Source organism: Caretta caretta, chromosome 5 (genome assembly GCF_965140235.1).
Source record: "Caretta caretta isolate rCarCar2 chromosome 5, rCarCar1.hap1, whole genome shotgun sequence".
Taxonomy (NCBI): domain Eukaryota; kingdom Metazoa; phylum Chordata; order Testudines; family Cheloniidae; genus Caretta; species Caretta caretta.
This window is the reverse complement of record NC_134210.1, coordinates 120,294,226-120,316,822: the sequence shown is the minus strand read 5'-3', so window position 1 is coordinate 120,316,822 and position 22,597 is coordinate 120,294,226. Positions and strand designations below refer to the sequence as shown.

Here is a 22,597-nt window from a genome sequence, read left to right as displayed (position 1 = left end):
AATTAAAACCTGTACCATGATGCCCAAGGTGGCTGAATGAAGGTTACAAAGGTTTAAATTTAGAATTGCTGCACTGGTGAGTGCTTGACTTTGCAACCTTAACGTCCTTTTTGTATAGGTTTCTGGATGTGATGTTACATGGAGCACACTGTGTCCTGCTGCTTTGGCTGTTTCTGTTAACAGCTCAGGGAGATGAACTCAGGCCTGTTTCTGCACGAGATGCTCTGGTCTGCCCCAGATTTGGGGAGAAGTGAACAAATTCCTGCGAAACGTTTAGATTCTGCATCTTCCAAAGGGAAATGTTCTGTCTGGCATTCCCAGTTCTCACCAGCTCCCCCCTCCAACTCCCTCTCCACACACCAGCTGTTACCACCCCTCCCACAGCTTCCCCTCCATCCCCACCTCACGTGCCAAGCTTTAACTGCCCCCAGTGCCCCCTCCATCCCTGTCTAGGGTGACCAGACATCCTGTTTTTAAAGGGACAGTCCCGTATTTAAGCCCTCCTGCAGATGTCCTGACTTTCTTAAAAACGGGCAAATTGTCCCATATTTTCTGTCTCCCTCTCCCTCTCCCCCCCAAATCAATACTGATGGGTCCTGTGCCGGCCAGATCCCTGCTCACCAGCTACCCACCCACCAGCGGTAAGTCCGGGGGGTCCAGTGGCTGACGATGGGGGTGGGTGTGCACGGCTGGTGACGGGCTGAAGCTGCAGTGCGCAGGGCAGGCCGCTCCTGCTGGTCCGGGAGTGGCGTGGGACCACGACATGCAGGCAGCCTGCCTGAGCCCTGCCGGACTTTCAGCAGCCCAGAGATCGCGATCGACTGGCAGAGGCTCCAGGATCAACCCGTCGATCGTGATCGACGGGTTGGTACCACTGAATTGTATTTAATTATGGATTTATTTTTGTGGGGCCCCCCCTTAGCCCGAGGCCCTGGGCTGCAGCCCGGAGAGCCCCTGCGCTAATCCGGCCCTGCCCCTCGGGTGCAAATGAGTAAGGGTGGGGGAGAGGAGTGATGGAGGGAGGGGGCGTGGCCTCAGAAAAGGGGCAGGGCAGAGGCGGGGCAAGGGTGTTCAGTTTTCCGCAAATAGAAAGTTGGCAACCCTAGGGCACCAGTCTTTAGCCCCCTTTTCCCCCCACACACTCAGCTCCACTGGACCAAGCCTGGCCCGCCCTGCGCTCTGCTATGGGCATGCGCACGCAATGGCTCCCCAGGGCCTTTGCGGATTCGGCCTCCCAGGAGCAGGGGGCGAGCCAGGCAACAGGGGCCGCCACGCGCCTGTGCCTGAGCTCGGGCAGCACATGTGGCCTCCCACCAGCAGGGGGCGGAATACAGAGTATCCCTTCCGGATAGCGCCTGTGATTGACAACACAAGATAGCGGACGCACTGATCGCGGCTTCCGGCGACGCGCATAGACGGCTCGTCTCCCTGAGCAGTAGGGAGTGTGTGTGGTGACGCCACCCGCGCGCGCCGCTTGCGGGGTGTCCTGTGCTCGCGAAGGTCGCGTTTCCGGCGCTGGGCCGTCTCGGGGCTCGGGATGTCTGGCTACACCCCCGACGAGAAGCTGCGGCTGCAGCAGCTGCGCGTCCTGCGGCGCCGCTGGCTCAAGGACCAGGAGCTGAGTCCGCGCGAGCCCGTCCTGCCCCCGCCGAAACTCGGGCCGGTGGCCAGGTTCTGGGAGCGTTTCCTGCAGCCGGGCTCCTTCTGGCGGCTGCAGGTCAGCGAGGCCCGGCTCCCCTTCCCTAGAGGGGTCCTCCAACCCTGCTCTGCTGAGGGGTTCCCACCCTGGGGCAGCCTTGACCCAGAGGGGTCCCCTAGCCCCCATTCCGACCCTGCTGCGGGGTTCTCCTGTGAATAAATAAGCCCAGAGATAAAATCTGTCAAGCCAGCACTTTTGAATGCTAAATTCAATTAAAAAATTACTAGACATTTAAAAACAAAGCTGGTATTAAAGGTTGAAGTGGGGGCTTATATATAGTAAAAATTAAGGGAAAATAACATGAAATTTCATTTACTTTTGTTTCCAGACTTTCAAGCTGTACAAAGGTGGTGTATTTACTGTAAGATGGATACTTATTCCTGCCTGGGTTATTCACTACTATGTCAAATACCATGTAATGGTAAGTATAGAAACCTGCATGTTGTATTTCGATGCAGAAGGTATATGCTTGACCCTACAAATACCATTTACTTCCCTGCCCTGTAAACACTTCCACTTTTTCTCCTTAAAACCCCCCATACTTCAAAAAACACACCATCTGTGATCTACCATGAAGTCAAAAGTTAAGGGTGACTGCATCTGAGAATTATTTTGCTTTATTTTTGTCTGGGTACACTTTAGTGGTGTTGAAAAGGTTTCACTTGCAGGACTATAAAACTATTCAGTGCTTCTGCTTTTCCACTTCAATAGACAAGTGTCCTTTGTTGGCACACTTGATCTTGAAGTATGCAAAGAAACAAATTTCTGTAATACTTCAGATGAACAAAACTGTTTTCTGTTTCTTGCTGCTTAGTAACTGTTGATAAGGCTTACATTTTTTCTTTAAAAAAACAAAACAACCTACTTCAGTCCATTCAGTTGCTTGTTTCTTGACACAGTTTTCATCTATAGGCCCACTCAGCAATTATATGCACTGGGATTAAGCATTGAACATTCTAATCCCCTGCCTGCAGTATTGATTCTACAGTTAAAATAAGAAAAAACACCTCATGAAATAGGCTTGGATTAAAGAATTTTGGGGCCCTGTATACTTGGGGAAATTGCCCCCCCTCCACCTGCGGTAAATTAGTCAGTAAAGCTCCCCCATCCATACATATCCCACCCCACACAACTCCCTGAATGCTCCTCACATCCCACATACATGCCAGCCACCATCCCCTAGCCTCAACAGACATGCCAGTAGCTCTGACATACATCCCGTTCACTGTAGCCCCACAAGCCACAGCCCACAACATCCCCCACTCAGCTGCAACATTCTGGCTCCCATCAGTTATAACTTGATCTACTCTCTCTGTCAAATATCCAGTGACAGCTGATTTCCCTGAGTACCTGTGCCTCCCTTTAGTCACCAATGACTCCATTCATTGTCTTTCCCTTTTGGCTTTTAGACAGTTCTGTAACGTATGTCCTCTTACGTATAAGGAGAATATCAAGGTTATTCATTTCCCGTTTAACTTTTCTAGAATAGTTAGACTTGATTTTCAGCCTTGGAAAGCTAATATTTTTAGTATCAGAAAACTTGGAAACTCTTATGTAAATATTTCAAAGTGCCCATAGAGAATGGAAAAATCCATTAAGTTGCATTTAGTTTATTCTGGGGGAAACCAGGTTTTTCACAGCCCACGTACTGAGAGCTACATGTTGTAATGAATGTTTGCTGAGTAGCCCTCTTATGTTTGGATAATTTTATGTTGCTTCCTCTATATGTTTGGTAAGACAAGGTTAGTTCAAACTGCATAAGCCTTGATGATTAAGAGGTTGTTTTATGTTTTGTTTGTAGCTTACTTGTAACCCTAATCTTGCTCACTCTTGCTTCCTTTACTAGTCACTGACAGAACAAAGCTCACTGCTTTCCTGAAGAAGTAATAACACTATCACTGAGCCACGATTCAGTGAACACTCTTATTAGGCCACCTGTGGCTCTTTACCCTGGGAGAGCCTTTTCATTTATAAAGTATTTTGAAGACTTGTCCTGTTTGAGGTGTTTTTATTCTCTATACTTTTGGTTTTAAACTAAGAGTAACCTAGTGGGGAGAAGTGGGTCTGCTTAATATTAATTGTAATCAATGCTTCACCTTTTTGGCAATATGGAAAACAGCTTTTTCTAATCAGCCATCTTTAAAAAAAGCTTATCCTGACTAATCTGTTTTTTATTGCAGAAAATGCCATATGGTGTTATTACAGTGAAGCCCAAAGTATTCCCAGTAAGTTAATTAAAATAAATATTTTCTTGTAACATGTCAGCCTCATAGATAAAGAAAACAAATGGGAAGGGAGAGGTGGGTGTGTGAGGGCAACAGTGGTACAGGGAATAAAATTAAAATAACTATTCAGTACTTTGGGCACTTGGTACAAAGAAATGTTAAATGCTGACTAAGAAAAACATTGTGATATAGACCTTTAGAAGCATCAATTATTTTCTTCAGAATGGATAATATTCCTTTGAAAACTTGTTTCATCAACCGAAGATGATCCAATTAAAAGATATTGCCTCACTCAATTGGCGCTCTCATAAAAATAATAGTACTTTTATGCTCTTGCATATTATATATTTTAGATAGTAATGTGACCCATGACAAAATATTCACCATAATCTTTCTGATTTCATTAGGGTGACAGAATTCTAGAGACAGGAGAAATAATCCCACCAATGGAAGAAGAGCCTACTGGTCATCACTGAAGGTTATAAACTCTATCTTTGTTCCTATAAAAATGTGTTAAATATCTCCAGATATGTATATAAAACAATAAAGTCATTTTCAAGAGACACTCATGTTATCTTATTTCCTTCTAGGTATAGCAGGAATAGAAAACACCATCTCCAGACCTTTCTTTAGGGCAGAGAATAAATGGCTAGTTAAGGAAGTTACTCTCATAGTAACAAACTGTTCATGATTGACTGTATGAAATGGACTCTAGAAGTAGGCTTTCAGTCCAATGTACTAGTAGTAATACAACCTTTTTTTGTCTTAATAGGCAACAGATTATCTGTATTTTATCCATTGTAGCAACCAATTATGTATCTCTACTCATGTAATTGTATTTAACCAAACAGGAAGACACGGCAAAAAAACATATCAGCTCAGCAGGTAATGCACAAGTGCAGTAAAATTTAGAAAGGATTTTGGAAAGTAACTGTCCTACTTTTAAGTCAGATATTATTGAGAAATAATTTTATTAAGATTATTTTACATAGCCTCTTTGTTTCATTCATTGTGGAAGTCCTACCTGAACTATGAACACTCAAGCAATATTGTAACATTTATAAACTACAAAATCTTACAGATCATGTTGCAAAAAAGAATTGTATGAAAAGGGTTTGGTAAAACATGATAGCTTTAATTGTATGAATCAACAGCAAAATAAGATGAGTAAACAGAAACGAACTGTGACAAATAGTGATTCGTACTCACATTTCTATGAATACTTGTTCCTGTCAGGAACTAACCCTATTTCAAATACTCAATCCACTTTATTGACTAGCAGTATTCTAGAATTCGTCAGCCACCCTGGACCTGACTATTCCTGAAGGTAAGCACACCATATCACTAGAAGATAGTATGAGTTATGTCACTGTAACGTATGTGACTAGCACTTTACTAGACATAGCCAAGATGCCAGACACATCTGCGGACCTCTAAACACAACTCGGTTGAGGCTGCTACAGTTACACTTGCTTAATCCATCAATGAAAAACTTTACCACAATCAAATTTAATAGGAAAAAGAGTTGCTATGTATAAGTTGTTACTGACAATGGCTGAATAAAACTATTTTGAGGGCCAAATACTACTAATATGAACTGAAGGAAAATGTTGAATCACCCTTAAATAATGTTACTTACTGCCATACTGCTGGACATAAACATGTGTACCATATTTTAAACATTACAAAATCTTTAGCAAAGACATTGTCTGTAAAAGAGAAGACATTCTGCAAACGAACTGAACATACACTTGGTGTACAGTTCTTCCTTGGCTGCTTCTTAGTCTGGTGCTCATTTTCTATATTTGTTAAGAAAACTCAGTGTCACACAACATGCATTGCCTGTATTTCTGTTGATCCTTTTAATTGTGCAGGAAGCTTGATTTTTTTTTTCTTGAAGCCTTCTGCCACTGTTAAACTTTTGTGGTCAGGTCCTAACTTAAACTGGTAATCTGGAAATCTTTTCTGTCCTCAAATTTGGTTTTACATGTGTTCAGGTTTGAAAATCCAGCTGCAGTCAATCTGTAATGTTTCCTTTAAAAATTCAACATTTGATCAGGGTAGTCCTTCTCAAGTTGCCACCGAGCCGCTATTCTTGTTGCATAAATAACATATCCCCATGAAAGTAATACAATGGTGAGAAGAATCTGTTAGAAGAAAATATATAATGTTTGGAAAGGTAGGTATGGCGCATTACCAATAAAAATGTTTACCTGCATTGAATATTGGTCTGATATTTAAACTATTTGTAAAATGGTCATCATTTACCATCCCTGGCCTAAAAGTTTGAGGTGTCCAGCCAGACACTACTGAAATACTGATTATATAGGGTAATGGTGGGGACAGGATTGGTATAGTACCTGCCTGCGTTAGCATGGTCTTTTCTGGCTCTGAGCCCTGGCATTCAGTGCTTCAAAGGAAGGCAGGATCTCTGGCTTCCTAGGCCCTGGAACCGAGGGCTTGATGGAATTAGGTTCAGTGCACGGTGCAGAGGGTAACGGCGCCCCGGGGTTGTCCCGTAGGAGGCGGGCCTCCAAGGGCAGCTGGAAGGGCAGAACCGTCCGTGCGGTACCTGCTCCCCACGCAGGGCTGCGCCCCGTTCCCCCAGCCAGCGGCCAGGGACCGCACGGAGCCGAGGCTTTGCTGCACTCTCCTAACAGACCGGGCCGGGCTCGCTCCGCGCCGGGGAGGGGGTGGTGCAGGCGCGTCCCCCCCCCGCAAGGTGGGGTCGGCCGGCTCCGTGCGCTGGGCCGGGGGGCGGCGCGGGCACCTACCAGCGAGTAAAGCCAGTCCCGGGCGCTGCGGCCCAGCGCCGCCATGGTGCGGGCTGGGAGCGGCGCGTGCGTGGGGCACGACAAGGGGAGATCACCATGGAGACAGAGCGAGACGGGCGCGCGCTCCGAGCCGCCATCTTTGGTTGGGCCTGGAAGCGCCAACCCTGCGCAAAGCGAGCTGCATGAGCGGGTTGTGAAGCACCTCCGGGCGAAGCCGCCCGCAGCCAAGATGGCGGCCCGGAGCGGTCACGTGGCCGGCGTCCCGCCCACTTGCAGGCTGCGTAGGGGGCGTTGTTGTAAGCCGTGGAGTTCCGACCAAGTCTTTTCCGATCCCAGCAGCCCTTGCGGGGTGTCTGTCTGGCCCGCGGCCCGGCCGTCTCGGTGTGTAGCGGGCGGCTGGTCGCTGGTCGCTCTCCGGGCCCGGCCGCCGGCAGGCGGCTTTCATGGGTGACCCACTGAATTACCTCACAGAGCGGGGGCGCCGCCGCCGTCTTCGTCACGGGGGGGAAGAGCCGCGCGCGGGTCCCGGCCCGGGCCCCGCCCGCTGCCGCCGCCGCCAGAGACTCAAAGCGGCGGACACGGGGCAGCCCCGCGGGGAGGGCGAAGCGCCGGCACCGGACGGCGGCGCCGCTGTGAGTGAGCGGGCCGGGCGGGAGGGAGGCTGGACGCGGGAGCGGGCCGCGCCCTTGCCGGGGGAGGTCCCCCTTCCTTCTGCTCGCGCCGGGGCTGGGCGGGAAATGGCGGAGTCCGGGGTTGGGACTGAGAGCAGCGGGTCCGTGGAGAGTCAGGGCCGGGCGGGCAGGTTTGTGAGGCGGGAGGGCTCCTGGGCAGAGGCGGTGTCGTGCCCAGCCCTGTCGGGAGTCTGTTCTTTAGCCTGGTTCAGGAAATACTCCGCTCCCTCCTCCGCCCCATATGGGTCAGATTTTTTTACCTTCCTGCCAGGTGCAGGTAAAGAGCCAGTAACTGAGTGGTGGGTGCCTTGTGCTTCCTCAGGTGAGTTGTCAGTAGCCCCTCCCCCTAGCTCGTGAGCGCCCCCCCCCCCCCATTCCCTAAACTCTTGCAGGGACGAGAGTTGGGGCAGGAGTTCGGGTCAGCAGGAGCTAGGGAGACTGAGCAGAGAGTACTTTGGCAGCCCTGCCCCGCACTCCTGGCCCAGCTGGATTCTGCCTGATTTGTGGTAGATCTGTGTGTAGAGGGAGGGTGAACTTACAGGCACTTTGCAGCCCCCTGCCATTCAGTGCCTTTCTTAATGTTAGGAGGCTGAGCCAGTATGCCAGATGAGTTGAACTGTTCCCATTAGGGCTATATGGAGAGTTTGACAGTAATGTACAGGGGTAGTTACCAGCTGTCCTCAAGTAGGCTTCCTATGGAGAGCAATAGAGTGCTCATCGCTTTCTGTTTTCAAAACGGGTCAAATAACAGTTCTAAATAGAAACACCAAGCCCAACTGTACATGACCACAGTGAGACTTATCAAGTCAGTTGCCCAGGATTTCATATCTCTCATTCGCTTAAAGCCTGAAAATTTAGCAGGCCACACTCTAGTCCTTAATATAACGATTAATGATATAAATATATATATCAACGAATATAATGATAGTCAAAATAGAAATACTTTGAATTTGAAATTCTCAGGCTGGGAGAGATACTTCAATGTTCAGAAATGAAGTTGGTGCACACAGCTTTGTATACACTTTGATTCTCAGCTTGTCTTGTTAAAAAAAAAGTATCAATTCTTAATGTTTTTATAGTACATCTGTTCACATGTTTGCAACAGCTGAATTGTATACAAATTGCTGCACATAACATATTAAAGTTATGGTCAGAAAACCAACTATTACAGTGGTATCTTCATACTTAACAGTTCTCCCAGGGCTTTGGAGTGGAGCCTGGAGCTGGAGCGGAGCCGGAGCACAGCTCCAAAGCCCTGAGTTCTGCTGCCTTGGTCCTGTAATCATATTTGCTGAATTAGTGACAGACACTACAGTTTACTCTGAGCATTGCTGAGTCTGTACAGCTGTGGATAAATAATCTGGATTATATGTCGTCCCATGTATCAATTGAGTTGTTAACTGAGTTCTTGTCCAGTTATATTACAGGTGTAGCTGGTAGAACCATCTATAATTATGGGTGCCTGATACATCATTTATTTATTTATTTATTTATTTTCCCCGCTTATCACATTGCCAAATGTCAATTATTTGGGCTGAAATAATTTCAGCAAATAATGGTTCAGCTGTTTCTGAGAACAAGATTAGGGAAGACTTATTTTGCCTACATTAATCAAAATCTTTCTGTTTTGTTGAGAAGCTCTAGTGCCTCCATTCTTTGCAATTTGGCAAGGGGATTGCCCTGGTTTTAGGTGTGGACTGTTTCTGGGGAGAGAATGGGAAGGCTCAAATATGGACAAGTTATAAGCCCTTGAAAAATCTCTGTTCACACATGATCAGTAGAGACTTATGAGTTCGGCAACTAAATGCTGAAGATTGTTTGGAATACGCATACTGCAGTCAGGGCCACAGGGGCTGAGTAGGACTTCACTTGCAGTTGCTACTGCTGGCTGTTGCAGCACCAGGCACTGAGAGCTGGGAGACTGTATCTCCTGTGCTGTCAATGCTCCCCCTGCTTGTGTCTAGGAATTTGGAGGAAGAGCAGCTTGACTCAAATGTGATCGGTTTGAAGAACCAGACCTGAGTGGGCAGAGAGGAGTAGGGTTGCCAAGCCCCTCCCGGTTTGGCCAGGAGTCTCCTGGAATTGGGCTCGATCTCCTGGAGACCACTGAAGCCAATCCGGGAGATTTTAGACGGTTAAAAATCTGGCAGTGCAGCTGGGCTAAGGCAGGCTCCCTACCTGCCCTGACTCCGCGCCAGTCCTGGAAGAGGGCAGCATGTTGCTGCTCTTAGGTGGAGGCGTGGCCAAGGGGTCTCCATGTGCTGCCCCCACCCCGAGCACCGACTCTGCGCCTCCCATTGGCTGTGAACGGGGAACCATGGCAAATGGGAGCTGCGGGGGCGGTGCCTTCAGGCAGGGGCAGTGTGCAGAGCTGCCGCCAGACATGCCACTGCTTCCAGGAGCCAACCGAGGTAAGTGCCACCCGCCCGGAGCCCTCACCCTCTCCTGCACCCAAACCCCTGCCCCAGGCTTAGCCCAGAGCCCCCTCCCACACTCCAAACCCCTTGGCCCTACCTCCCAGCCCAGAGCCTGCACCCCAACCTCCTGCCCCATCCTGGTGAAAGTGAATGAGGATGGGGGAAGAAGAGGTAGTGGAGTGAGGCCTTGGAGAAGAGGCGGGACAGGGGCATGGCCTTGGGGAAAGATCAGGGGGTGGGGCAGAGGTGTTTGGGTTTGTGTGATTAGACAGTTGGCAACCCTAGGGAGGAGGTGTAGATTGGGTTAAGGAGCCTCGGCGTGTGGTGAGTGGGAGGCTGGCACTGTTTAGGCAAGCAGACTGTTTGGGGAAGGGTGGCAACTGAGGTAGGGTATGGGGTTGAGGGCGGTGGGGTGGATGAGAACTGTCTGGGCAAGCAGCCAGGGTGTAGATTGAAACAGACTAGGAAAGGAAATTGGAACAAGGAGTTTGTGTGAGACAAGGCAATTTAGACTGAGATCAAATGAGGATCCAGAAGTTGGTTGGAGGGGATGGGGAATTTGGACTGGTAATTAAAGACTGTATCAAAATGCATGTGCAAAAAGGGGCTACATTAATTCAGGCATTTCCTAACTTTTGAGTGCTTGACTTTGCAACCTTAAAATTATTTTAACATATTTTTTGTGTGTGTAGTATTAGCTACATAAATAATACACTTCCGTTAGATCACAATTACTGGTGGTAGTACAGAGACCAAAAATAATAGTAGAATTAATAGGATAATCAGCTTGATCAGACACTAGAGAATTAACCACTTTTTAAAAAATACAAAAAATACACCATTATATGAAGTCTAACAACTATGAAAAACATCTTGATCTTTTGTGGAACTAGCCAGCTGATGAAACCTACCTAGTATAGAAAAGATAAACAACTATAATTATTTACCCTTTGCACTAAAATGTTATAATAATAATTTTAAAAATAAAAGCCTGTACCCAAAACACGAAGTTTGGGAGGGTGGCAGCATCTCAGAATTTCTAGAGCTTATGTATGAAATTGTCTGCTTGGCTGGTGATGTCAGAGTGTTGGCAAAGGTTGTTCTAGGATGCCTGCAACCCTTAAGTGGGTCTTAAAAAAAAAAAAACCCTCAAAAACACCAACACAGGGCTTTTTTAAAGGCAAGAGCTCTTAAGTTCTTTGTTACTTTAAACAAATTTGCTATGTGTACACTTAATAGTTGGTAAGTCACAGCTTTCGTGAGCTTATGCTCAAATACCTTTGTTAGTCTCTAAGGTGCCACAAGTACTCCTTTTTGCGAATACAGACTAATACAGCTGCTACTCTGAAACCTATTTAATGTACCTATTTAAAAGTAATTGCCAAAAATATAAGTTGATGTCAACAGAAGTAGTTATCTGCTGAATTGTGTCACATGATGTAAAAATCAAGTGCAGAAGTGTTGCTGAAACAGTGATCTCCCCTGGCTACCCGTAGAAGAATTTGAGGCATCTTAGAATGATTGGTGGCCAATCACAAACCTAAATGTGCCTCCATACTTTCCCACCACTTGTCCCATTCATTCAGGTGCACCTTGGCCTGTGAACAATTGGCCAACAAAGTAGTGCTTGAGCAAAGCAATACTGGCTGTGAGTAAAACTGACTAGGGGAGAATTCAATCCTAGTCAATTTCGCATAGCAGCATTATGCAAAAGAAAATTGATTTTGTCTGCATCAATCCCAGAAGTTGCTTTATGGGTGGAAGGACTGGAGAGGGAAACTGGCTGCTGACCTTGCAGAGGCTCCTGGAAAATATATGGAAAATAAAAAATAGACGCTTACAAGGTGGGAAGAACAAACACTAAAATGAAGACAGGAGAAGTTAAAGAATGGGAGTAACTCGAACATCAGTGATTTACATTTTTCCAGTTACTGGAAATTGTGGCTCATCAAAGCTTAGAGATGAATAACCAAAATGTATATTTTGGTAATCCACCTAACAGACTGAAGGATAGTAAACCAGCTTTCTCTTGTGTATTGATCTAAAATGTTTTGGAACACAGATGGTGAGCTATGCTTAAAAATAAAGACTTTTGGGCAATTCTCTGCCTAACAGGCTAGATTCTCAGACGGTGTAAATCAGGGTAGTTCCACTTCAATGAAGAATCCCTGGTTTACGTAACATGAGCATCTGGTTCCATATATCTTTCCAGTTATTCCTTTGCTCTGTTTGCATTAAGGTGTTATTTAACCACCAATATTTCCTAAATTTCTGGGGGGAGAGACTGCAGGGGGAGCTTAATAACTTAAGCAGTTACATGTCAATTTCTTCTGGCCTAATGGGTTAGCAGCGCTTGCTGCTGTTCATTCTTAATTTTCGACTCTCAGAAAAAACTGTTACAAGCTTAGTTGTTTGTTTGGTTCACTTTCATATCGCTTTTTTTGATCAGGAAAAGTTTAGCAAAGCTTTTATTGATATTTGCCTCATTTTTCTTTTGTAGAACATGACATCAACAACTGAGGAGTTTACGGTGGATAGCAGCTTTTCGCCTAAAGCTGGCACAAGCAAGCTGCATCAGACAATGCCAACAGATACATCTCCAGACTCTAAATGTCCAATCTGCTTGGACAGATTTGACAATGTGGCCTACTTAGATCGTTGCTTGCATAGGTTCTGCTTTCGTTGTGTACAGGAATGGTCAAAAAACAAAGCTGAATGTCCACTCTGCAAACAGCCTTTCCATTCTATCTTCCATACAGTGAGAGCTGAAGATGATTTCAAGGAGTATGTACTCAGGCCTTTGCAAAATGGCTCTTTTGCTAGTCCTGATGGGCGGAGATTTCGTTACCGTACTACGTTAACAAGGGAACGTCATACATCAACTTATCCTCGAAGGAGTTCCTCTTCTCGAAGAACGCTGTCACCTCCAGATAATGGGATATTATTTGAAGGATTATCTGGTCAACCAGTGGGGCAAAGAGATGGAGGAATTCATCAGATGATTAGACGGCTTGCATCAAGGAGACAAGCTAGTGCAGAGGGTAGATCACTGCGGCAAATTCAAGAACAAGATATAATTAATTTCCGAAGAGCTCTGTATCGTTCTGGTGTGCGTGTTAGAAATATTCAAGATGGTGGTCGTTATAGAGACATTTCAGCTGAGTTTTTCCGCATGAACCCCGCTTGTCTTCACAGATTAGTTCCGTGGCTGAAGCGTGAGCTAACAGTCCTGTTTGGTGCCCATGGGTCTCTAGTCAATATTGTACAGCATATCATCATGAGTAATGTGACTAGATATGATTTGGAGAGTCAGGCCTTTTCTGATGACTTAAAGCCTTTTTTGCTCCATCGTACTAACCACTTTTTACATGAATTCATCAGCTTTGCCCGATGTCCTTTTAACATAGAGGCATACGATCAGCATGCCAATTATGATTGTCCTGCTCCTTCATATGAAGAAGGAAGCCAGTCGGAATCATCAGTTATTACAATATCTCCAGATGAGACAGATTCCCAAGAACCAGATCATAATGCATCTACAACTAGCGTTGATCGGGCACCTTGGGATGATGAAACTCCAGGGCCATCGTATTCTAGCTCAGAGCCGGTTCATGTTGCCATGGCTTCTCCTTTGGATACTTCGGAAACTTCTGATGAAGAACCTAGTAGAAATGGAACTGAACTGCAAGGGCAGTTACAAGATAATGCAGCCCCAGATGGTGACACTGATACTTCTTCAGACAACTGCGTCATTGTTGGGTATGTTAAGCCATTAGCTGAAAGAACACCAGAACTTGTTGAGCTGTCCTCAGACTCTGAGGAGTCAGTTGATGATGGGAAAAGCGAGGATGTGAAGAAACCACAGCCTATCCAGTTTCACGTTTTTAGTGTCAGTGATGCTAGTGGGTGCTCATCGCCATGCTCTCCTATATCTAAGGATGGTAAATATAGCCATAAAAGCAGCACCTCACCCTCACAAAAGATGAAGTCAAAAAAGAATGAGAAAGATACAACTAAAATAAAAGATTTGTCTACAAAGGACTCATTACAAAGTTCCTCTACAAGAAGGGATAGGATGTGCTCTCCATGCAGCCACAGATTATCCAGGAGGAGGAGATCAAGGAGTTCAGAATCATATTCACAACACTCTCGCAACAGAGACAGCCATGGACAGAGAACCAGGAGGAAACATCACAGCAAAGAAAGGTTAAAAAGTAGACTATCAAGAAGCAGAGATAGTAGCGGACATAGGACCAAAAGAGACAAAAGGAGGTCAAAACCTCGAGACATAAGTTTATCTAGAAAAAGCCAGACAGTGTCTCTAAGTAGTGAGAGCACTATATCTAGAGATGTAAGCCGGTCAAGATCCCGGAGTAATGATCATAGCAGAAGAAGATCGAGGAGCAGAGACAGTGATCATTATTATGTAAGAGATAATTACCAAAGTAGGTACCAGTGGGAATACACTTTTTACAGTAGAAACATGGACAGAGATGGCTATGAATCATCGTACAGGAGGAGAACTCAGGCCAGAGCTCATTATTCAAGGCAGTCGGCTAGTCCAGAGTACAGAATACAGTCTTTTTCTGAAAGGACAAATACTCGAAATCAGAGAAGTCACAATGAAAGCCGATATTATTACTATGAAAGACGCAGATCAAGGAGTCGATCCAGTAATAGATCTCGGACTACTTCTGATAGAATGCGATGTGAAAAGCCTGGTGGAAAAAGGAAATACAAAACTCGCCACTTGGAGAATGCACACAAGGAGAATGCAACAAGCCCTTGTGAGGGGAAAGGAAGTGACCTCCAGAAGTCTTTGTCAAAATACAGTGGTTGCTACAAAAATCAGGACAGCCTTTTAGACAACCAAGCAAGTGTTGGCAGTAGACATAAAAAGAGGAAAAAAAATACAAGAAGTCCAAGTGTAGAGATTATTTACGAAGGAAAAGCTAGTGACACAACCAGACATCATAAAAAGAAAAAGAAAAAGCACAAGAAGAAACACAGGAGACATCATACAAGTAACTCATCACATTCTTCTCCAGTTGTGATTACAATTGACAGTGATAGTGATAAGGAGACTGGAATACAAGAAAATACAGAGTGTGACAGTAGTATCTCTTGGACAACCACAACCCAGTTTAATGAGAGAGAAAATGAGACTCCATCCCCTGTCCTGGGAACAAGTGATTGTAAGGATGAGTACACAGTAGATGGTGAAAGTGGACTGTTGGACAAGGATTCCAGTATTACTACCACTAGGGGAGACTTAGGTGATGACTCTGGAAAGGTAGATCGCCAATTTCAGGAAACATCAAATGAGCAGACTCTTGCAGTGGCAGATGATAGTAGTGTATCTGACATGGGAACTCTACCGAGAAATGTTGAAACTATACAAACTCAATCATCCAGTCAGCTGCCGTCTTCCAGAGCATCATTTGTAGAGAATTCAGAGAGACCACCTTTGATATTAAGACTGCCAAAGAGACTTATTGACAGATCCTACTGGCTTGACTCCCCAGAAAAAAAGATGTAACAAGTTTTACACTGAACTGTTTTAAATGATGAAATCCTGAAAACAAAACACCTGGTGTGGTTTGTGTATGTAAGACTGTTTAAAAAAAAAAAAAAAAAGTCTGAGAAATGTGTAAAATCCTTGAATTTATGCACTTTTAAGTCCAAGAAAACAGAACATTGCTAATAGTTTAACTTAAAAATTTTCTTTCAGAAGTGTATAAACCTTTAGAAGTTATAATTTCATAGAGCCATACTGTATTCACATTGTATAAAATATATCCATGGAATCTTTCAGTTTTTTAAAAAAAAAAAAAAAAAAAAAACCCTGAAGTCAGAAAATCTATTTTCTGATGGTTGCTCTTTTTATTTTACAAAAGAAAAATTGTATAATTCACAAAACAAATTCATGTTTAATTCTGCCATCATTTTAATCTGCATAGTTTAGCTTGACCTCTTCCAAAAAGGTGTCAATGCCTCTGTACAAACATTGAACCAGACTGCCATTGAAGTAAACATGAATTCTGTAAGAGTCCCAATAAAGCAATAAGACATTTTTAAATCAGATTTTGAACCCAATGTAATATTTACTTTCCAGGCATGTCATTTGTCTTTAAGTCTGGTATAACTTAAAACTGCACATGGAAAACCATTAGGAAGAAGTCTGGATCTGAGCTGTCCGTGTAAACTGACAAGTTTAGCAGACCAGATGCCTGTGCATCACCATATTTTTCCCCACATACCATCTTCAGTCTTTTAGCGTATGAGCTGCAAAGAAAAACACCCTGCACAGAGTCTCAGCTGACTTGGGCTCAGGCTGTGGGGCTAAAAATAGCAGTGTAGACATTAGGGCTCAGGCTGGCACCTGGGCTCGGAGATCTTCCCCCTGCCTCAACAGGTTTCAGCACCCGGGCTCTAGCCCAAGCCTGAATACCTATGCTGCAGTTTTTAGACCTGCAGCCTGAGCCCTGTGAGACCAAGTCAATTGACCTGGCCTCTGAGACCTGGTGCCAACAGATCTTTTATTGCAGTGTAGGCACATACCCTAAGAGTAAGATCAAATCCAGTAATGTCTTTCTAGTTTTTTTTGTTTTGTTTTCTCCTGCTTCTTCTGTACCTAAACTGCAGAATGCTAACTGTATCATCACCTTTCTAAGATGATCAAAAGACAGTCTGGGTAAATAATTGAAGACAGCTACTTGATGTCATGCTTACTCAGATTTTTTTTCTGTTAACCCCTGCCATTGTTTAAATGGGTTTCTGACATTACTGAGGTATAACAAGAAATAGAAGCCCCACTGTAGGCAGTTTAATTACTTAGAACAGTGGTTCTCAAATGTTTTGTGGTGACAATCCTTTTCACGCAGCAAGCCTCTGAGTGTGACCCCCTTATCAGTTAAAAACATTTTTGTATTTAACACTATTTTAAATGCTGAATTTATAACTCTAGTTTTAAATGAATTTACCTTTTCTCACTGCTTTTAAATTAAGACTAAAACACATTTTATCAAATTATTATTATAACCAGAAAAGTTATTTTTTTAAATAGTTACTGTTTAATACTGGGGGGGGGGGGGGGGGGCACAAAGAACTTTGTCAGTATCACTTTTCACAGCAGACTGAGGGCATGTCTATACTATAAAACAAAGTTGACTTAAGTTATGTTGACGTGCAGCCACTGCAGTAACTAAATCAGTTTTGTATGACCACACTAGCTCCTTCTGTCAGTGATGTGCGTCCTCACCAGGAGTGCTTGCACTGGCTGTCAGTGTCTGGCACATACCCAGAGCCCTACCGACTGGGACTGAGAGCCTGGAGCCCCGCCATGCACGGGGGCTGACAGCTTGCAACTCCCTTGTAATAATCTCGTGACCGTGTTTGAGAACCCCAGACTTAGAAATATATATGTATTTCAAATAGGAGGGATCTTTCCCTTTTTCACTGATAAATGTTGAAAGTCTAAAGCCCAGTAGCTGTCACTGTGTCTGTGGAAAAACAATTGTTTTTTAAAAGTCCATTATTCTGTCCTCACAAAAGAAAAAGAACTGCTACACTAAGCTGTAGCCTGGAAAAAAACAGTAAGGGAAGTAGACTTGTAAATTTATCTCTCTCCCAGCTGATGAGTTTCTAAATTCTGTTATCCAGAAATTACCTTTCAGTGTCTGAAACAATCTGTGTATGAAAGTTCTCTGTAAATTCCCGTAGGTCAGACTTTATTTTTTTGTGTTTTGTGAAAAATGAGCCAATTTCATTGCAGTGAAATTGCTCCATTCGTGAGGGTTTTTTTAAAAAATTTTTAGCCTGTTTTTACTGATTATTGTATTTCTCTTTTGTTGCTTTGTGAAACACGCACATAAATGTGAGGGATTGACTGACAGTACACAAAGTGCCAGCAAATACACAAAGTAAACAGCGTTTTCTTTTAGTTATAGTAATTTAGGTGCTGCCTGCAACGAGGTACAAACATTTCAGATGTAAATGTGTTTAACACTTAAAAAAAAAAAAAAAAAAGTCAAACTATAATGCAGTCTCACTATAAATTCAGATCCTGATTACCCTTTGGCAGCATTTTTTTAAAGGTTTCAGAGGAACAGCCGTGTTAGTCTGTATTCGCAAAAAGAAAAGGAGTACTTGTGGCACCTTAGAGACTAACCAATTTATTTGAGCATGAGCTTTCGTGAGCTACAGCTCGTGAGCTGTAGCTCACGAAAGCTCATGCTCAAATAAATTGGTTAGTCTCTAAGGTGCCACAAGTACTCCTTTTATTTTTTTTAAAGTGACAGTAGTCTTAATGACTTTTAGATCTAAAGTGATAGAATAATTCACTCTGCTTTGTAAATACCTCTGATTAAAAATGGTTTTAACTGCTTGTGATGGTAGCAATGAAGGTTTTTAGCTAATAATTTGACCTCATCATGGCTCCTAGGTGCATTGTACATGCTAAGAAATTGAGTGCTGCTGACCTTCACCAGCTGTATTAAGCAGGTGAACTACTGCATTTTGCACTGACAGTGGTTCTGGTGATCTCATTAATCATTCAGTGACAGGTGTGTATTTTAACTTATGGAGAAAGTGCCCAGAGCTTAGGAGGGGAGTGCCTATATGTGTTTTATAAATCTGATGAAATTAAATGGTAGATTTATTTACTGCTGTAAGTTACATAGGGCTTTAATAGTGAGCTGGAGATGCTATGGGAGAACAAATCATTTTATCTTGTATTGGTTTCTCTCTGGTATGTATTGTACTGTACTCTGTTTGTTTTTTAATTTTTAGAAATGTTTTCCTTCATTATTGCAAAATTCATTTTCAGTGCAACTTGAATTCCCCATCTATTCAGTAGCATCCGATGAGTAAGAACAAATCGGACTTTAATATTTTGTCATAAATAAAAATCAGAGTGTTTGTAATTGTCCTATCCCAGGTATAAGTTAGACAATGTCACTTGCCTTTTATAATGCGGGTGGATTGTGCAGTTAAGTGACAATTCTGAAGAACTGTAGATGGTGTCACTTTCTTCTGATGTTGAACCATGAGCTTTAGTAGAGTAAGGAAAGCAGTGTTATCCCTAAAGCTTCTCTGTCTCTGCTTCACTGTAAGGCTTCTCAGAACCTCTACCAACCCACTCCTGCCTGGCTTCCTACTAGCTTTAAGGAAACAGTATATACTTGTGGTTTGGGTCATAGTGGTCTGTAACGTAACTGGAAGGGGATACAGCACTTCAAATAATTTATTTAAGGCTTGTCTACACACAGTTTTTGTACTGCTTTGACTACAGTAGAACCTCAGAGTTATGAACACCTCAGGAACGGAGGTTGTTCATAACTCTGAACAAAACTTTATGGTTTTTCTTTTGAAAGTCTACAACTGAACATTGACTTAATACAGCTTTGAAACTTTACTATGGAGAAGAAAAATGCTGCTTTCCCTTTATTTTTTAGTAGTTTAACAAAGTACTGTACTGTATTGGGGGAGGGATAGCTCAGTGGTTTGAGCATTGGCCCACTAAATCCAGGGTTGTGAGTTCAATCCTTGAGGGGGCCATTTAGGGATCTGGGGCAAAAATTGGGGATTGGTCCTGCTTTGAGAAGGGGGTTGGACTAGATGACCTCCTGAGGTCCCTTTCTAACCCTCATATTCTATGATTTGCTCTGTTGCTGCTTCATTGTGTACTTCTGGTTCCAAATGAGGTGTGTGGTTGACTGGTTAGTTTGTAGCTCTGAGGTTCTACTGTATTAGGAACTTTAACTCATTCCCCTTGTGCATGTGCATTATGATAGTCTTTAATTACATGACCACATTATCTTTTCCAAAGAACCCCTGCCTTATTAGGGCATATGGTGGGGAGAGCAGAATTAAAGTTGTGTGGGCAACCTGCCAAGTGCTTGATGGTGCTTGTGCATCCTTGTGTGCACTCTAGCCTCTCAAAGGCTTTTCTAGCATACTACAGCCAAGGCCTGACCACGTGCTTCTGGAAGAAGGATGGTATTGGAATGAAGGACTGAAAGTTGGGACTCTTGGGTCCAATTCCCACCTTTGCAGGTTCCTAGCTTCAGGGCTGCCTGATTAAATACAAAATTAGGAAAATATGCTCAGATTCTCTAATGCAGCGGTACTCAAACTGTGGGTCAGGACCTCAAAGTGCGGGTTGTGACCCCATTTTAATTGGGTCGCTGGGGCTGATGTTAGACTCACCGGGGCCTGGGGCTGAGGTCGAAGCCTGAGCCCTGCTGGCCTGCATTGAAGCCAAAGTCTGTGGGCTTCAGCCTGTGGCGGTGGGGCTCAGAGTCCAGCCCCACTACCTGCCTTGGGAGGCGGGGCTCTGCCCCCATCCCCGCCCAGGGTCATGTAGCAATTTTTGTTGTCAGAGAAGGGGGTTCCGCTACAACGAAGTTTGAGAACCACTGCTCTAATGCTATGGAAATGCAAAGCAGTGTTTTGTGTGGGTGCATGCACACAATCCAATTGCTAGGGGGAGCTGCCTCTCCACCTTCCTTCCACAGCCTCAACTCTTCAGCAATGAGGTGTTTTTTTTTTTGTTTTTTTTTTTTTTTTAAATCTTGCTTTACTAACCTCCAGTTAACAGGACCTACTGGGCTTCTGCTCTTAAGTGCTACACCCCCCTTTTGTAGCTGTTTGTCCTGGGTTTACCACACCACCTGATGTAAAACTGAGGAAAATGCTAAAACAGTTCAGGCACATGATGTAAGGGAAATATACACACTGAAAATGTGTTGGGGTTCCAGAAGTATGACCCACGCCCATCTCCTTCAGTCCTGCATCTCAGGATATAAGAAACTCTAGACCAGCTAGAAGCTGTACAAAGGGAGACTGTCTCTACAATGTAAAACAGGTGAAGTGGTCTAAGACACACTTGCTTTTCTTGGGCAAGACCTCATAAAATCAGAGGACACGTCCTTCAATTTTGCTCAGTTTTGCTGTGTAAAAGAATGAAAACTGGCACCTGCTAGAGTAGAAAACCTCCCAAACATTTTAGAAACTAATCTGTCACTGTATTAAGTCACACATGCTGCCCTCCCCTCTGTTTATATACCAAACCAGAATACAAGCAGAATAGCTGGACTGTGCTGAGAGCAGGGTGTATGCTGGGATGTCTCTATGCCCCTTGGGCTCTGTTGTGCCTTTCTTTGCAACAGAATGGAGGGCTGCGGGTGTAGCCACTAGACAGGTCTGTGCTGCAGTAGGTGACAACCAATGTATGAGGTGTACGGGAACCCCATTTGTCTCTACCACTAGAGCACCAGTGCAGCTATTCCATACCAACCCAGCAGGCTAAGGGGCAAAATACTCCACCCAAAGACAGATTTTTGAGCTTTGGTGAGAGGTGGCACCATTTGGCCCCATGTGTTCTGTATTTCTTGCCTAATTTTCTTGCTAAGGATAATTGCATACCATAATCTTTCCTTTTCTGTGACCTCATAACTGGATCTGGAAGAAGCACACCTGATTTTTGGATCTGTTTTCGATTCTTAACTATGGAGCAAATTCATATCCCACCGGTCAAAAAACACAGAATCTGGCCCAACATGAGAACAATGGGCCAGATCCTCAGCTCATGGAATGCAGCCTGGCACCATTGGCTGGCTCAATATCATGAGAAGAATCCAGTTAATATCATAAGAAGTCAGTCTCAGTGATTGGTATAAGAGAGCAAGTCTGACAATAAAAGTCATGTATATATGGAGAGAGAGAGAGAGATTAGCACTCAGTGATCATCCAGAGCTCTGAGATGATAATAGAGAGCCCCTGACTAAGCCAGCCCTGATTACAGAATGGGCCCCACCTGAGAGAAATTAGGTGATTCCAGGTTTAACTGCTGAGTGGGCCCAGCTGAGGAAGGGCTGGAGGCAAGAAAATGTAGGGAGTCAGAAGGTGCCTGCAGGGTCTTGAGTGAGCAGGGAGGCACCCGAAATGACCTGGGGACAGATTGAGAGACCTATAAGGGAAGTAAAGAGGTGAGGAAGGAAATGGTGTAGGGAAAACTGCACTATGGGTAGAGGATTTGACATAGCTGTGCAGTACAGGGCCCTGGGCTGTAACCCAGAATTGAGGTTGGGACTGGATTCCCTTACCAGCCCCAAGGAAGTGGTGTGCAAGGGTAGCTGGGAGGGGGCTGCAGGCTGAATGTGACTCCACTGAAGAAGAGCTGTGGAGAGGGTGGGTGCTTTTCATTTCTGTTAAGGTAGTTTTGAACTTTAGTTTGGATAGCTGACCCTGGAAGGAATGGGCTGAAGACTGTGCCCTGGCTGGAGGGATGAGTTATCTGAAAGAAACCACCACAGCCCCAGAGTGACTAGTGACAAGGGCTGCTGCCCCACAAGGATATTGTGATGCCATGCCTGGCCATGAGGAAGTGCACAGTGGTGAGTAAACCCTGTTACGATGCTTTTTCTTACATTACTTAAAACTGCAGCATGTCTGAAACAACTACACTTTTGTAAAAAGAAAAGGAGTACTATTACCAGCAGGAGAGTGGGGGGGAAATGGGAAAAACCTTTTGTAGTGATAATCAAGGTGGGCCATTTCCAGCAGTTTGATCACTACAAAAGGTTTTTTCTCCTGCTGGTAATAGCTCACCTTACCCGATCACTCTTGTTACAGTGTGTATGGTAACACCCATTGTTTCATGTTCTCTGTGTATGTAAATCTCCCCACTGTATTTTTCTACTGCATGCATCCGATGAAGTGAGCTGTAGCTCACAAAAGCTTATGCTCAAATAAATTTGTTAGTCTCTAAGGTGTCACACGAACTCTTTTTTCTTTTTATGGATACAGA

At 44.4% G+C, this 22,597-nt stretch overlaps 4 protein-coding genes across 5 annotated transcripts in view; 3 read left to right on the top strand and 1 right to left on the bottom strand.

Moving 5' to 3' along the window:
• The first annotated feature begins 1,413 nt into the window (after positions 1-1,413).
• On the top strand, positions 1,414-5,116 carry NDUFB6 (NADH:ubiquinone oxidoreductase subunit B6). 2 transcript variants are annotated; one of them, XM_048851301.2, is made up of 5 exons: positions 1,414-1,717; positions 2,028-2,120; positions 3,880-3,924; positions 4,332-4,402; positions 4,515-5,116. In XM_048851301.2, exons 1-4 carry the CDS (start codon positions 1,538-1,540, stop codon positions 4,398-4,400), a joined length of 387 nt encoding a protein of 128 aa, XP_048707258.1. In that variant the 5' UTR covers positions 1,414-1,537; the 3' UTR covers positions 4,401-4,402; positions 4,515-5,116. The 2 variants fall into 2 exon arrangements, with proteins under 2 accessions (XP_048707258.1, XP_048707257.1); XM_048851300.2 differs by lacking the exon at positions 4,515-5,116 and having other exon boundaries at positions 4,332-4,489.
• SMIM27 (small integral membrane protein 27) lies at positions 5,039-7,043 on the bottom strand. The gene is given in 3 exon segments (XM_048851704.2): positions 5,039-6,071; positions 6,699-6,752; positions 6,755-7,043. Coding segments are annotated over 3 exon segments (246 nt in total). The 5' UTR covers positions 6,836-7,043; the 3' UTR covers positions 5,039-5,960.
• TOPORS (TOP1 binding arginine/serine rich protein, E3 ubiquitin ligase) lies at positions 7,026-15,870 on the top strand. The gene is made up of 2 exons (XM_048851695.2): positions 7,026-7,330; positions 12,287-15,870. Exons 1-2 carry the CDS (start codon positions 7,142-7,144, stop codon positions 15,323-15,325), a joined length of 3,228 nt encoding a protein of 1,075 aa, XP_048707652.1. The 5' UTR covers positions 7,026-7,141; the 3' UTR covers positions 15,326-15,870.
• Positions 7,255-22,597, top strand: part of RIGI (RNA sensor RIG-I) — a 51,254-nt gene continuing 35,911 nt past the window's right edge. Inside the window, exon 1 of the mRNA XM_075128834.1 lies at positions 7,255-7,330. The gene's annotated coding sequence lies outside the window, so the exon portion shown is untranslated. The remainder of the gene's footprint in view (positions 7,331-22,597) is intronic.

Coding starts and splice junctions, on each gene's coding strand:
- NDUFB6 (XM_048851301.2), top strand. CDS start 1,538: ATGTCTGGCTACACCCCCGACGAGAAGCTGCGGCTGCAGCAGCTGCGC. Junction 1,718..2,027: donor GCTCCTTCTGGCGGCTGCAG/GTCAGCGAGGCC, acceptor TTTTGTTTCCAG/ACTTTCAAGCTGTACAAAGG. Junction 2,121..3,879: donor ATGTCAAATACCATGTAATG/GTAAGTATAGAA, acceptor TTTTTATTGCAG/AAAATGCCATATGGTGTTAT.
- TOPORS (XM_048851695.2), top strand. CDS start 7,142: ATGGGTGACCCACTGAATTACCTCACAGAGCGGGGGCGCCGCCGCCGT. Junction 7,331..12,286: donor CACCGGACGGCGGCGCCGCT/GTGAGTGAGCGG, acceptor TTTCTTTTGTAG/AACATGACATCAACAACTGA.